The sequence below is a fragment of the Ranitomeya variabilis genome, chromosome 4 (genome assembly GCF_051348905.1).
Source record: "Ranitomeya variabilis isolate aRanVar5 chromosome 4, aRanVar5.hap1, whole genome shotgun sequence".
NCBI lineage: Eukaryota > Metazoa > Chordata > Amphibia > Anura > Dendrobatidae > Ranitomeya > Ranitomeya variabilis.
In genome coordinates, this window is record NC_135235.1 from 270594237 (window position 1) to 270609444 (window position 15208).

Consider the following 15208-nt stretch of genomic DNA (forward strand, 5'->3'; position numbering starts at 1 on the left):
AGCTCTGGGTCGGAGTTGCTTCCCCCGCACCGTTAGTTGGTGCGGGGGCTCGAGCAATCTCTGCGTGGATATTTTGAATAGGGTTTTTTTATTGACCGCACAGTTCCCTTCCTATTTTCTGCTATCTAGTATTAGCGGGCCTCATTTGCTAAATCTAATTTCATCTCTGTGTTTGTGCTTTCCCCTTAACTCACCGTTAATATTTGTGGGGGGCTATTCTATATCTTTGGGGTCATTCCACTGAGGCAAGAGAGGACTTTCTTTCCCTCCAGGAATAGTCAGTTTCTCAGGCCGTGAAGAGATGTCTAGGATTTCAGGTAACGTTCCACGGCTACTTATAGTTGTTTGCGAATAGGATCAGGTTGCGGTCAATCTAGTTACCACCTCCCCAGAGCTAGTCGTCTGTTCAGTTACTTAGCTAGTCCTACCTGCGATCCTTGCCACTAGGATCATAACACTCCTCCCTGTTATTGGTTAGCACTTTTGTATGATACAGGTTTTCTGAATCTGCTCGGTCCGATGGGCGGGGCTTATTGTCCATCTCCACCCCCCTCCTCAGCTTGCTGTGCGTATTATTTTCTGTGAATATCACAGCTTGCATGCGCATTCAAATGTCCTCTCGCGTGTGGGCAAAGCATAAAATCAGTATTGCGCATATGCCGCCATACTCCATTACGTTCTATGTCCTGGAAGTAATGCAATGCAATTGTGTGTTCCCTCACGCCGGAAATCTGTCAAAGGTCCTGCACATTACACCGGAAGAATCGGAAAGTTCTCAGAGATTCACTTTCCGATTCTTCCGGGGTAATGTGCAGGGACGAACAATAAGCCCTGCCCACCGTACCGGACCAAGCGGATTTACATACACTGTGGGAGAAGTATAAATGGTATTTATGGATCATATGTGGGGAGTGGAGGGGTATCAAAAGTACTGGAATAGTGCATAGGTGACACTAAATTGAATGATATTTTTACATGATATCCCAAAAAAGTGGTGACAGATCCCTTTAACAGGAGCATAGTAAGGTCAGAGACCCAGGCCTCTACCTTCAAGAGTACCCCTGGGAAAGGGATAGTTAGGGTCCCAGTTCTGGGACAATTTGAGGCCCCCCTTCCTTGCCGAAAAACGTCAAAGTGTGGCAACTATTTGACAATAGCTTCTACTAATGCGATAGCTCAGTGTACAATAAAACCTACTGTCTTTGTATCTTCTGAGTGTTCTGCAAACATGGATTCTAATGGCCAAGCTGCTGTAAAATACCAAAGTTTACATCCAGGGTCAAAAGTGGCAAATTGGTCAAGGAATTTGGCTGCAAATTTTCAGCAAAATCATGGCAAACAGAATTTGCCACAGATGCTCTGCGTTTTGGAAACGTGATGGAAATTTCCGCTAAGTCTGCAGCTACGTTAAGGGTTTCACAGTCCTACAGGTATTCAAATTTTTTTTCCTGTATGCAAGGAATGGTTCCAATAAAATCGCTATTAGGGGTTTGATGATCTTTAATGTAATCCTAAAAGAGAACCTGTCACCTTCCATTGTTATCAAATATAATGAAGATTAGAAAGGGTGCTGCCACTTCTCATTACATTACTCTTATGGAGGCTCTGCAGAAGATCAGCGAGTCAGTACAACCAGCAAAGTCACAACGGATGCAAAGTCTGCACAGGAATCATGGGATACTCACATCACCGGGAGAATTTTTTTACTTAAATGCTTGTTTTTTTTGTTGGCTGAATTTTATTTTTTCAATTGAGTTTCATTATAAATATACAGTTTGGCTTCTACAGCCTCTTTGAATCACAGTACATAGCAGACTGCAGAATGAGCTACTGGTGAATCCATCTGTGAGCTCGCTCTAATCTGTAACTCTTATCTCTCTTCTCCCCAACCATCTTCTAAACTGATTTACCCTGCCCTCGGAACAGTCTCACTGACAGATTCACTGTTAACTCATTCTGCATGTCTGTTATGCACTATGATACACAGAGGCTGTAGGAACTAAACAGTCCAACATTTTTATTGGAAGCCAAGATATAAGAATTTAAAGGGGTTATCCCATGAACAAATGTACATTTTACTCAATAGATTAGGTATACTAGCTATGTCCAACCAAATGTCTTACCTCAGAAGAAGCAGATGAAAGAATCTCTGCCATTGATATCGGTATATTCACTTAAGCTTCCTCTCCTTGCCAAAAGTCGTGTTTGTGCAACTATCAGCTATAGCATCTCTACATGGTGAGACACAGCCATTAAACAGTACATAGCAGGGACACCTTTATAGGATTATCTCAGCACAGGAACATTTTTCTTAAACACATCCGGTTGTGGAACTTCTTAATATTCTATGATCTATTGAATAAAATGTACCTTTGTTCTTGAGACAACCCCTTTAAGTAAAAAAAAAATACCCCCAAAGATGTTCATCTCCTATAACTTTTTCTGCATGGCTTTTTTTTTTATTTAAATCTCTGATGGATTTCCTTATTACATATTCTACATCCCAAAACCAGACCATTAAGGTGCCTATTCACATTAGATGAATGTCAGCCGTACCTGTTCTTTTTTGGAAGGATCGGAAAGTCATGTAATGTGCAAGTGAGTGACCTGACTCTCCAATAAAAGTAGGGGAGAGGAAATAAGGATTGAGCATGTTGAATTTCAATATGCCTGATACTTTTTTTTTTACATGTGACAAAAGCCTCTGCCGCTAGTGTCTGGCAGCAGCTTTTTCCTCTCTCCCCATAGAGAATAGATACATAGTTGTCTGAGCACTAGGCTGACAGTTATCTAACATGTATGGCCTCCTTTAGAGGTAGTTCTTCAGTCAGTTCTTCAGTCAATCTGTGGTTTACCAAGATGAAGGTGTTGACCATGCATGTATTGTGCTGCACTGGTAAAACCAGTATGATAATGCCCTAATGATGGAGCAGGACAGGTACGTCTGCATTACTGGCAGTGTGGCATTCATATAGGATGATGATTCCAGAAATAGAATAATACACATTAGATGGCTCCCATGTAGCCGCAATTTGGATCATAGTGGATTGTAACAGATCATAAGGGACTGGGAGGGATTGTAACAGATCATAAGGGACCATGAGGGATTGTAACAGATCATAAGGGACTGTGAGAGATTGTAACAGATCATAAGGGACCATGAGGGATTGTAAGAGATCATAAGGGACTGTGAGACATTGTAACAGATCATAAGGGACCATGAGGGATTGTAACAGATCAGAAGGGACCATGAGGGATTATCAAGAAGAAGATGAAAGATACCAGACCCGACAATGCAGACAAGCTGAAGTCTGCTATCAAAGCAACCTGGGCTTCCATAACCCCTCAGCACTGCCACAGGCTGATCGCCTCCATGCCACGCCACATTGATGCAGTAATTGATGCAAAAGCAGTCCCGACCAAGTATTGAGTGCATTTACTGAACGTACATTTCAGTAGGCCAACATTTTGGATTTTAAAATCATTTTTTCAAGCTGGTGTTAAAAAATATTCTAATTTACTGAAATAATGACTTTTGGGTTTATTATTGGCTGTCAGCCATAATCATCAACATTAACAGAAATAAACACTCAAAATAGATCTCTCTGTGTGTAATGACTCTATATAATATGTGAGTTTCACTTTTTGTATTGAAAAACTCAAATAAATTAACATTTTGACAATATTCTAATTTTGTGAGACACAAATGTATCATAATGGATCATAGTGGATTCTAACCGATCATATTAGATCATGGTTTATTGTAACAGATCACAGTGGATCATCAAATAATAATGGCAGTCTTGGCTCCAGTGTTTCCAGAGCTGTAATGTGGTGGTGTTATTCTCTAGGGGTCTGTATAGCGGGGTAGATTATTTGCAGTCAGCACAGACCCAGGTGGAGTTCTACATTAATACATTAGTATAATCAATGAGCGCACGCTGACATAATCCCTGAAAATATCCGGTCACCTAGAGCTCCTCTGAGCGCCTGTCAGCTGCCGGCAGCAGACACATATACACATACTCTGCACGTAAGAATGCGATACTCTCCCCAAATGTCAGGAACAGATCCCAGCCTTATATCCAGATGTGAGTGTTATACCGAGGCCAATCCTAATAAATGTGATTACAAGATGTATATAACGTGTATCGCTGATTATCGGCTGGGGATACTCTGCCCCGGTCAGCAGGTAACACGAGCCGCTGTACTCACATGCCGTGATGAGGCCAATCCCAATAAGTGCGACGACAATGACGAGGATGACAAAGATGCTGGAGCCCCGGTGCGAAAAGAAGGAAAATGGAAACTTGTTTGTAGCTGAAAGCAGAAGAGATCAGATTAATTACTCTACTCGAAATTGTCCAATGACTTACTATATCTCACATATCTTGCACTGATCTGTCAGTACAGCCTGAATTATATCCCAGAGCTGAAGTCACAATTCTGCTGTTTGTTTTTGGACAAAATAATTTTTGGACACATCCTTTACAACATCTAATGGGCTCATCTAATGCAGTGGATTTGTTAGTTCTCAGATTTTTGTCTATTGGTTTGTATACATCAAATGGGTCTTCTTTGGCTCAGACACACTTGGTGAATCCAAAGATTGCTCTGTACGGATGCTACATTACAGTGTAATGCAGATGAATGGTGTTCCATTGTGGCCCTCAAGGTACCTTGACTACAACAAGCAAGTTGTGAATAGTCCAACTTATCCTGACTTTTAATGACTTGCTTGTCATGGTAACAAGGTGACTCCATTCACCTGCATTACGATGTGATGTAGTATCCGCACAGAGCAATTTTTGGCCTTTCAATGAAGAAATTACTTAGAAGCTCAATAGATAATTATAGGGCTTATATTTTGGGGATTTTTTTGCATTTCGATAGAAAGGCTCCAAAGATTTATTAAATGTGGATGTATTGCAAGATTTTACTTTATAAACTGTATTTAGATCTGATGAGGCTGGTGTACTCACTATGAAAATCCATGTCAGAATGACTGTACAATGCTTTTTTTGAACGTTGCCAAGCCTAATATTAACATGAGTATATATGCAAGTGACTAGCACACTCCGAAGTGTTGTGATGCTAAAAAGGGGGGGTTTATTTACATACAATGATCACAGTGATCATTGTATGTAAATAAACCCTCCCTTTTTTGCATCACAACACTTCGGAGTGTGCTAGTCACTTGCATATATACGTTAAGGTTTGGGAAGCTATGACTGTGCACCTCCCCTTCTAGGCTGTGCTTTACATTTTCTATACCATAATATTAACATGAGGACTTGTAGCTGGAGTAAAAAAAAAATGCTCATTTCCATATCAAGATTATACGTTACTTTGGAAAGGGTTGGTAAAATGTAAGTACATCTGCCTCACCAGGACAAAGAAATTTAAAAAATCATTCTTAATAAATTAAATAAACTAAAAATAATTTACAATAATAATGAAAACATCTGGTGACAGATCTGCTTTCAAAATATTTGATTTCAGACCGGTTGATCTTTTTTTTTCTCATAGGTAAAATGATTAGAATTAATTCCGGAGCTTACATCATCCTAATAAATGTTCTGTACACTGAGCTATCCTTTATTTTATAGCCAGGATTCCTTCACGTGTGCAAGAAAAAGTATCAGTGTGTCCAGCTTCTTCTTATATAATTCGTATAATTAACGACAAGTTCAAAAATTACATAAGAAATTAATGAAGCCGAAGTTTGCGGTAATAATTATAACTCTAGAGTTTTTATGTTCAGTGAAATAATATGGTTCCAAAATGAGGGGAGTATTAAAGAGTAATCATAAAGTGTAAACTGTGAAGTTGGCGACACCAGATCCTGGACATGTAAGTTATATAACAATTCAAGGAGGAACACAAAAAGTTTTCCATATGGGCAAAAGTTGGAAAACTTTTGGAAAGTTTAATTTTGGCTTCTTCTTACCCCGACATTTTATTTACTTTCTCTGAGATTCCGCACTTCTATTCATTCTCTCCACTATTTGAGCTCACTTTTCTTCCTGAGCATTAATAAACCAAGGGATCCTACAAGGGATATTTCTCTATACAGCAAAAAATGGGCAAATTTTCTATTTTCCCGAGTGTGACAGCTTCATAGAACTGCCGGCCAGTCCGTGCATTACGGTCCAATCTCAGTCCGTGTTACGGCTGTCTGATAGCACCCTCAGTGAGACAGCTAATTGTCATGTTTTTTTCTTTGGAAGAATTGCCCAAAAAATGTAATACTCCCTTAAAGGGAACCTGTCAGACACCTATATTCCTTATGGTCTATCCAACACCAAGTTCTACTTTCCTGCCACTTTGACTGTCTTTCCTTAAAGTAAACCTATCAGACACTTCTGACCCTCCCCAAACCATATATGACTATTTAAAAAATGAGCCAGTTGATCCCTTTCTGATCACAAAATGCTGCTGCAGCATTGAGAAATCAAATTTTGAGATTCAATATACATCAGTCTGGACGCGCGTCGGGGCCATGACAATGCACTTCCAGCTTCTCAGCCTCACGCTGTATTCTCTGCCTAGTGCTGCCCTCCTATGACTGATTGACATTTCAATGGCCATGAACCAGAGCATTCGACTTGTCAATCAACCAAAGGAAGGTTCCGCTAGGCAGGGAATACAGCGGGAGTCTGAGAATCTGGAAGTGCATCGTCATGGCCCCGACGCACGTCCAGACTGATGTATATTGAATCTCAAAATTTGATTTCTCAATGCTGGAGCAGCATTTTGTGATCATAAAGGGATCGACTGGCTTATTTTTTAAATAGTCATATACGGTTTGGGGGGGTCAGAAGTGTCTGATAGGTTTACTTTAAGGAAAGACAGTCAAAGGGGCAGGAAAGTAGAACTTGGTGTTGGATAGACCATAAGGAATATGGTCAAGGGGATATTTTTAATCGTTTGATTCCGGGTTACGTTAGATAGAAGCATCTGAGGTGTCGTCTTGGACTGGGATATGGATTACCTATTCTTACAATAGGTCAGATCGGTGGTCCGACACCTAACACACAACCGATCACATGTTCTGATCTGGGGTACTCTTGAATGAACACCACACAGTATACGGGGCAGCGCTGTTCCAACAACGGACACGGTGTACATCTGGCAGCGGCAGGAGAAGATGGCAGACGATCGTCCTGATGCCGGGTATCGGACTCCCCACCCATCTGATATTGATCACCAGCAATATTTTACCAAAATGCAACCGTGGGATCAAGAAAAAGTAACCGAAAAGCGTTTTCCTTCATCCCAGAGTTGCATTTTGGCGAAATATTGTTGTCTGCTACGAGTAAGGAAAAGTTTGTACTAGTTATTGTAGACTTTGTTGTGGTTTCTGCTATGAAGATGAAGATCATGATAATTACTTGTTATATAAACCTATAATTAATATCTATGTTTAGGAAACCTCCAAATCCCCAGAGCTTACACGGAATAAACCTTTCACCATCACGCACTTTTTATATCATATTCTTCATAATAATACAACAGACTGGTTGAAACTCTAGAAGTGAAATAAGTGATATAATTCCATTGTATCCAGGAAAGTAGTCGTTACTCTTCTGCTACATATTAATGTGTAAGATACTCACATGGCCTCTCAATCACGTAGGATGGCGGCGGGGGACCTGGCTGAATGGTATATGGCTGGTAGTTGGTTCCATAGTTTCCTGGCGGATTAAATCCTGAATATGGTGGATAAGGGGCATTGTTGTAACGCTGCAAAACACAGAAATCAGAGTGAAATTGAAATAAAAGAAGTAAATGCGTCTTATAAAAGGCTGGTCCGCCTTTTGAATCAATTTTATTTTTTTACTTAAATCGATGCATTTGGGGCTAAAAATCATTTTTGCAATTGGGGTTCATTAAACATTTTGCACCATTTGCCTTCTATGGCCTTGGTATTGAACTGGCAGCAGAATGAGTTAACTGAGAATCTATCAGTGAGCTCACTATGACAATCAGACGAGGAGTTTTCAACTCTTATATCAGTCTTTTTCTGAGCTCTTCTCAGCTGATTTATGATCACAAAAAATAAATTGGGCCAGAAAGCAAAATGCCAACATTTTATGGAAACCTAATTGCAAACTTGATGTTACTTGCATTTGACAAAAAAAAATGAATTGTCCCCAGAGGTGCCAACCGCTTTAACATCTTATAGAATGTCAACATGTGCTACATTAATACTAATACTTTTGCCCATGGATGGTAAGATGGGCAGTTTTGGATCTGTAGCTTACAGCCATTAAGGGGTTTTCACGGTTCAAAATATTGATGGTCTTTCCATCAATATACAACTTTTGCCCCCTCCAAACAGCTCACAGCATCTTCGAATATCTGATTGTGGGGGTGCTGAGTGTCGGGACACAGAAATAAATGTTGATGACTTGTCCCAAGGATAGACTACCTGGAAAACGCATTTAAGTCTGGTGCAGTGACACACACAGAGATGGCAAGAATTACCTACAGAAGGCTTCAGCACATGACAAGGTTACAGTCTCTCTCTGCAGGCAGAATCTTGGTGGTTACACACAGAATGATGGTACAGAGCTTGGTGGTTACGCACAGAATGATGGTACAGAGCTTGGTAGTTACACACAGAATGATGGTACAGCGCTTGGTGGTTACAAACAGAATGATGGTACAGAGCTTGGTGGTTACAAACAGAATGATGGTACAGAGCTTGGTAGTTATGCACAGAATGATGGCACAGAGCTTGGTAGTTATGCACAGAATAATGGTACAGAGCTTGGTAGTTATGCACAGAATGATGGTACAGAGCTTGGTGGTTACGCACAGAATGATGGTACAGAGCTTGGTAGTTACACACAGAATGATGGTACAGAGTTTGGTGGTTACGCACAGAATGATGGTACAGACCTTGGTGTTTACTCACAGAATGATGGTACAGAGCTTGGTGGTTACGCACAGAATGATGGTACAGAGTTGGTAGTTCCGCACAGAATGATGGTACAGAGCTTGGTGGTTACACACAGAATGATGGTACAGAGCTTGGTGGTTACTCACAGAATGATGGTACAGAGCTTGGTGGTTACGCATAGAATGATGGTACAGAGCTTGGTAGGTATGCACAGAATGATGGTACGGAGCTTGGTAGTTGCGCACAGAATAATGGTACAGAGCTTGGTAGGTACGCACAGAATGATGGTACAGAGCTTGGTAAGTACGCACAGAATGATGGTACAGAGCTTGGTGGCTACACACAGAATGATGGTACAGAGCTTGGTAGTTGCGCACAGAATGATGGTACAGAGCTTGGTAGGTACGCACAGAATGATGGTACAGAGCTTGGTAGGTACGCACAGAATGATGGTACAGAGCTTGGTGGTTACGCACAGAATGATGGTACAGAGCTTGGTAGTTGCGCACAGAATGATAGTTCAGAGCTTGGTGGTTATGCACAGAATGATGGTACAGAGCTTGGTAGGTACGCACAGAATGATGGTACAGAGCTTGGTGGTTATGCAAAGAATGATAGTACAGAGCTTGGTGGTTACAAACAGAATGATAGTAATGATAGTACAGAGCTTGGTAGTTACGCACAGAATGATGGTACAGAGCTAGGTAGTTATGCACAGAATGATGGTACAGAGCTTGGTAGTTACGCACAGAATGATGGTACAGAGATTGGTAGTTATGCACAGAATGATGGTACAGAGCTTGGTAGTTACACACAGAATGATGTTACAGAGCTTCATGGTTACGCACAGAATGATGGTACAGAGCTTTGTGGTTATGCACAGAATGATGGTACAGAGCTTGGTGGTTACGCACAGAATGATGGTACAGAGCTTGGTAGTCACAAACAGAATGATGGTACAGAGCTTGGTAGTTATGCACAGAATGATGGCACAGAGCTTGGTGATTACGCACAGAATGATGGTAAAGAGCTTGGTAATTACGCAAAGAATTATGGTTCAGAGTTTGGTGGTTATGCACAAAATGGTGGTACAGAGCTTGGTAGTTCCGCACAGAATGATGGTACAGAGCTTGGTAGTTACACACAGAATGATGGTACAGAGCTTGGTGGTTACTCACAGAATGATGGTACAGAGCTTGGTGGTTACGCATAGAATGATGGTACAGAACTTGGTAGGTATGCACAGAATGATGGTACGGAGCTTGGTAGTTGCGCACAGAATGATGGTACAGAGCTTGGTAGGTACGCACAGAATGATGGTACAGAGCTTGGTAAGTACGCACAGAATGATGGTACAGAGCTTGGTGGCTACAAACAGAATGATGGTACAGAGCTTGGTAGTTGCGCACAGAATGATGGTACAGAGCTTGGTAGGTACGCACAGAATGATGGTACAGAGCTTGGTAGGTACGCACAGAATGATGGTACAGAGCTTGGTGGTTACGCACAGAATGATGGTACAGAGCTTGGTAGTTGCGCACAGAATGATAGTTCAGAGCTTGGTGGTTATGCACAGAATGATGGTACAGAGCTTGGTAGGTACGCACAGAATGATGGTACAGAGCTTGGTGGTTATGCAAAGAATGATAGTACAGAGCTTAGTGGTTGCAAACAGAATGATAGTAATGATAGTACAGAGCTTGGTAGTTACGCACAGAATGATGGTACAGAGCTAGGTAGTTATGCACAGAATGATGGTACAGAGCTTGGTAGTTACGCACAGAATGATGGTACAGAGATTGGTAGTTATGCACAGAATGATGGTACAGAGCTTGGTAGTTACACACAGAATGATGTTACAGAGCTTCATAGTTACGCACAGAATGATGGTACAGAGCTTTGTGGTTATGCACAGAATGATGGTACAGAGCTTGGTGGTTACGCACAGAATGATGGTACAGAGCTAGGTAGTTATGCACAGAATGATGGTACAGAGCTTGGTAGTTACACACAGAATGATGGTACAGAGATTGGTAGTTATGCACAGAATGATGGTACAGAGCTTGGTAGTTACACACAGAATGATGTTACAGAGCTTCATGGTTACGCACAGAATGATGGTACAGAGCTTTGTGGTTATGCACAGAATGATGGTACAGAGCTTGGTGGTTACGCACAGAATGATGGTACAGAGCTTGGTAGTCACAAACAGAATGATGGTACAGAGCTTGGTAGTTATGCACAGAATGATGGCACAGAGCTTGGTGATTACGCACAGAATGATGGTAAAGAGCTTGGTAATTACGCAAAGAATTATGGTTCAGAGTTTGGTGGTTATGCACAAAATGGTGGTACAGAGCTTAGTTCCGCACAGAATGATGGTACAGAGCTTGGTAGTTACACACAGTATGATGGTACAGAGCTTGGTGGTTACTCACAGAATGATGGTACAGAGCTTGGTGGTTACGCATAGAATGATGGTACAGAGCTTGGTAGGTATGCACAGAATGATGGTACGGAGCTTGGTAGTTGCGCACAGAATGATGGTACAGAGCTTGGTAGGTACGCACAGAATGATGGTACAGAGCTTGGTAAGTACGCACAGAATGATGGTACAGAGCTTGGTGGCTACAAACAGAATGATGGTACAGAGCTTGGTAGTTGCGCACAGAATGATGGTACAGAGCTTGGTAGGTACGCACAGAATGATGGTACAGAGCTTGGTAGGTACGCACAGAATGATGGTACAGAGCTTGGTGGTTACGCACAGAATGATGGTACAGAGCTTGGTAGTTGCGCACAGAATGATAGTTCAGAGCTTGGTGGTTATGCACAGAATGATGGTACAGAGCTTGGTAGGTACGCACAGAATGATGGTACAGAGCTTGGTGGTTATGCAAAGAATGATAGTACAGAGCTTAGTGGTTACAAACAGAATGATAGTAATGATAGTACAGAGCTTGGTAGTTACGCACAGAATGATGGTACAGAGCTAGGTAGTTATGCACAGAATGATGGTACAGAGCTTGGTAGTTATGCACAGAATGATGGTACAGAGATTGGTAGTTATGCACAGAATGATGGTACAGAGCTTGGTAGTTACACACAGAATGATGTTACAGAGCTTCATGGTTACGCACAGAATGATGGTACAGAGCTTTGTGGTTATGCACAGAATGATGGTACAGAGCTTGGTGGTTACGCACAGAATGATGGTACAGAGCTTGGTAGTCACAAACAGAATGATGGTACAGAGCTTGGTAGTTATGCACAGAATGATGGCACAGAGCTTGGTGATTACGCACAGAATGATGGTAAAGAGCTTGGTAATTACGCAAAGAATTATGGTTCAGAGTTTGGTGGTTATGCACAAAATGGTGGTACAGAGCTTGGTAGTTACGCACAGAATGATGGTTCAGAGCTTGGTGGTTACGCATAGAATGATGGTACAGAGCTTGGTAGGTATGCAGAGAATGATGGTACGGAGCTTGGTAGTTGCGCACAGAATGATGGTACAGAGCTTGGTAGGTACGCACAGAATGATGGTACAGAGCTTGGTAGTTACGCACAGAATGATGGTACAGAGCTTGGTGGTTACGCACAGAATGATGGTACAGAGCTTTGTGGCTACACACAGAATGATGGTACAGAGCTTGGTAATTGCGCACAGAATGATAGTACAGAGCTTGGTAGGTACGCACAGAATGATGGTACAGAGCTTGGTAGTTACGCACAGAATGATGGTACAGAGCTTGGTGGTTACGCACAGAATGATGGTACAGAGCTTGGTAGTTGCGCACAGAATGATAGTTCAGAGCTTTGTGGTTATGCACAGAATGATGGTACAGAGCTTGGTGGTTACTCAAAGAATGATGGTACAGAGCTTGGTGGTTACGCACAGAATGATGGTACAGAGTTGGTAGTTCCGCACAGAATGATGGTACAGAGCTTGGTAGTTACACACAGAATGATGGTACAGAGCTTGGTGGTTACTCACAGAATGAGGGTACAGAGCTTGGTGGTTATGCACAGAATGATGGTACAGAGCTTGGTAGGTACGCACAGAATGATTGTACAGAGCTTGGTGGTTATGCAAAGAATGATAGTACAGAGCTTGGTGGTTACAAACAGAATGATAGTAATGATAGTACAGAGCTTGGTAGTTACGCACAGAATGATGGTACAGAGCTAGGTAGTTATGCACAGAATGATGGTACAGAGCTTGGTAGTTACGCACAGAATGATGGTACAGAGATTGGTAGGTATGCACAGAATGATGGTACAGAGCTTGGTAGTTACACACAGAATGATGTTACAGAGCTTCATGGTTACGCACAGAATGATGGTACAGAGCTTTGTGGTTATGCACAGAATGATGGTACAGAGCTTGGTGGTTACGCACAGAATGATGGTACAGAGCTTGGTAGTTATGCACAGAATGATGGCACAGAGCTTGGTGATTACGCACAGAATGATGGTAAAGAGCTTGGTAATTACGCAAAGAATTATGGTTCAGAGTTTGGTGGTTATGCACAAAATGGTGGTACAGAGCTTGGTAGTTACGCACAGAATGATGGTTCAGAGCTTGGTGGTTACGCATAGAATGATGGTACAGAGCTTGGTAGGTATGCAGAGAATGATGGTACGGAGCTTGGTAGTTGCGCACAGGATGATGGTACAGAGCTTGGTAGGTACGCACAGAATGATGGTACAGAGCTTGGTAAGTACGCACAGAACGATGGTACAGAGCTTTGTGGCTACACACAGAATGATGGTACAGAGCTTGGTAATTGCGCACAGAATGATGGTACAGAGCTTGGTAGGTACGCACAGAATGATGGTACAGAGCTTGGTAGTTACGCACAGAATGATGGTACAGAGCTTGGTGGTTACGCACAGAATGATGGTACAGAGCTTGGTAGTTGCGCACAGAATGATAGTTCAGAGCTTTGTGGTTATGCACAGAATGATGGTACAGAGCTTGGTAGGTACGCACAGAATGATGGTACAGAGCTTGGTGGTTATGCAAAGAATGATAGTACAGAGCTTGGTGGTTACGCACAGAATGATGGTACAGAGCTAGGTAGTTATGCACAGAATGATGGTACAGAGTGATAGGGAAATCAGGGACCACCTTACTTGAATCTCATAATTCATATACGTGACTATTAGGAATATGTCTTGACATGTCTGAAGACTTCTGCTAAGTCATATCTGCTGACAACGTGATAATTGATTAGACCTGCTGACTGCTAATTAATATTGTTGACTAAGTCTAATAAAGATGAGACTTAGACCTTTGGCTTGTGACATGGCTAAACTTGAGTTACCCCCTTATGTAAGACTCACCTGACCAGCAAGATAACCTTATTAGGAATTAGACCTGATATCTTAAGAATGATTTCATATGTAATAAACAGCTGATTGGCGCTCGGACAATGTATACGCCTACTCAAATGTGTATATAAGTTCATGTCTAATAAACCAGGTTTTATGGCCTGATCAGATACCACATCTGTCTGTGTCCATCACTTTCCGGAAAGGTTCCTCCAATTCGGCAGCCGTCCAATATCCCTGACTGGTCTGACTTGCAGACCACCCCAACAAGAGCTTGGTAGTTACACACAGAACGATGGTACAGAGCTTCATGGTTACGCACAGAATGATGGTACAGAGCTTGGTAGTTACGCACAGAATGATGGTACAGAGATTGGTAGTTATGCACAGAATGATGGTACAGAGCTTGGTAGTTACACACAGAATGATGTTACACAGCTTCATGGTTACGCACAGAATGATGGTACAGAGCTTTGTGGTTATGCACAGAATGATGGCACAGAGCTTCATGGTTATGCACAGAATGATGGTACAGAGCTTGGTAGTCACGAACAGAATGATGGTACAGAGCTTGGTAGTTATGCACAGAATGATGGTACAGAGCTTGGTAGTTACGCACAGAATGATGGTTCAGAGCTTGGTGGTTACGCATAGAATGATGGTACAGAGCTTGGTAGGTATGCAGAGAATGATGGTACGGAGCTTGGTAGTTGCGCACAGAATGATGGTACAGAGCTTGGTAGGTACGCACAGAATGATGGTACAGAGCTTGGTAAGTACGCACAGAACGATGGTACAGAGCTTTGTGGCTACACACAGAATGATGGTACAGAGCTTGGTAATTGCGCACAGAATGATGGTACAGAGCTTGGTAGGTACGCACAGAATGATGGTACAGAGCTTGGTAGTTACGCACAGAATGATGGTACAGAGCTTGGTGGTTACGCACAGAATGATGGTACA

The 15208-nt window shown here is 42.1% G+C and overlaps 1 protein-coding gene across 1 annotated transcript in view; it reads right to left on the reverse strand.

Annotated features, from left to right (window-relative positions):
* TMPRSS13 (transmembrane serine protease 13) overlaps window positions 1–15208 on the reverse strand; it is a 51216-nt gene that overhangs the window by 19820 nt on the left and 16188 nt on the right. Inside the window, exons 2-3 of the mRNA XM_077257447.1 lie at window positions 7620–7746; window positions 4216–4320 (exon numbers count right to left, since the gene is read on the reverse strand). Coding sequence (XP_077113562.1) covers window positions 4216–4320; window positions 7620–7746 — 232 coding nt within the window. The remainder of the gene's footprint in view (window positions 1–4215; window positions 4321–7619; window positions 7747–15208) is intronic.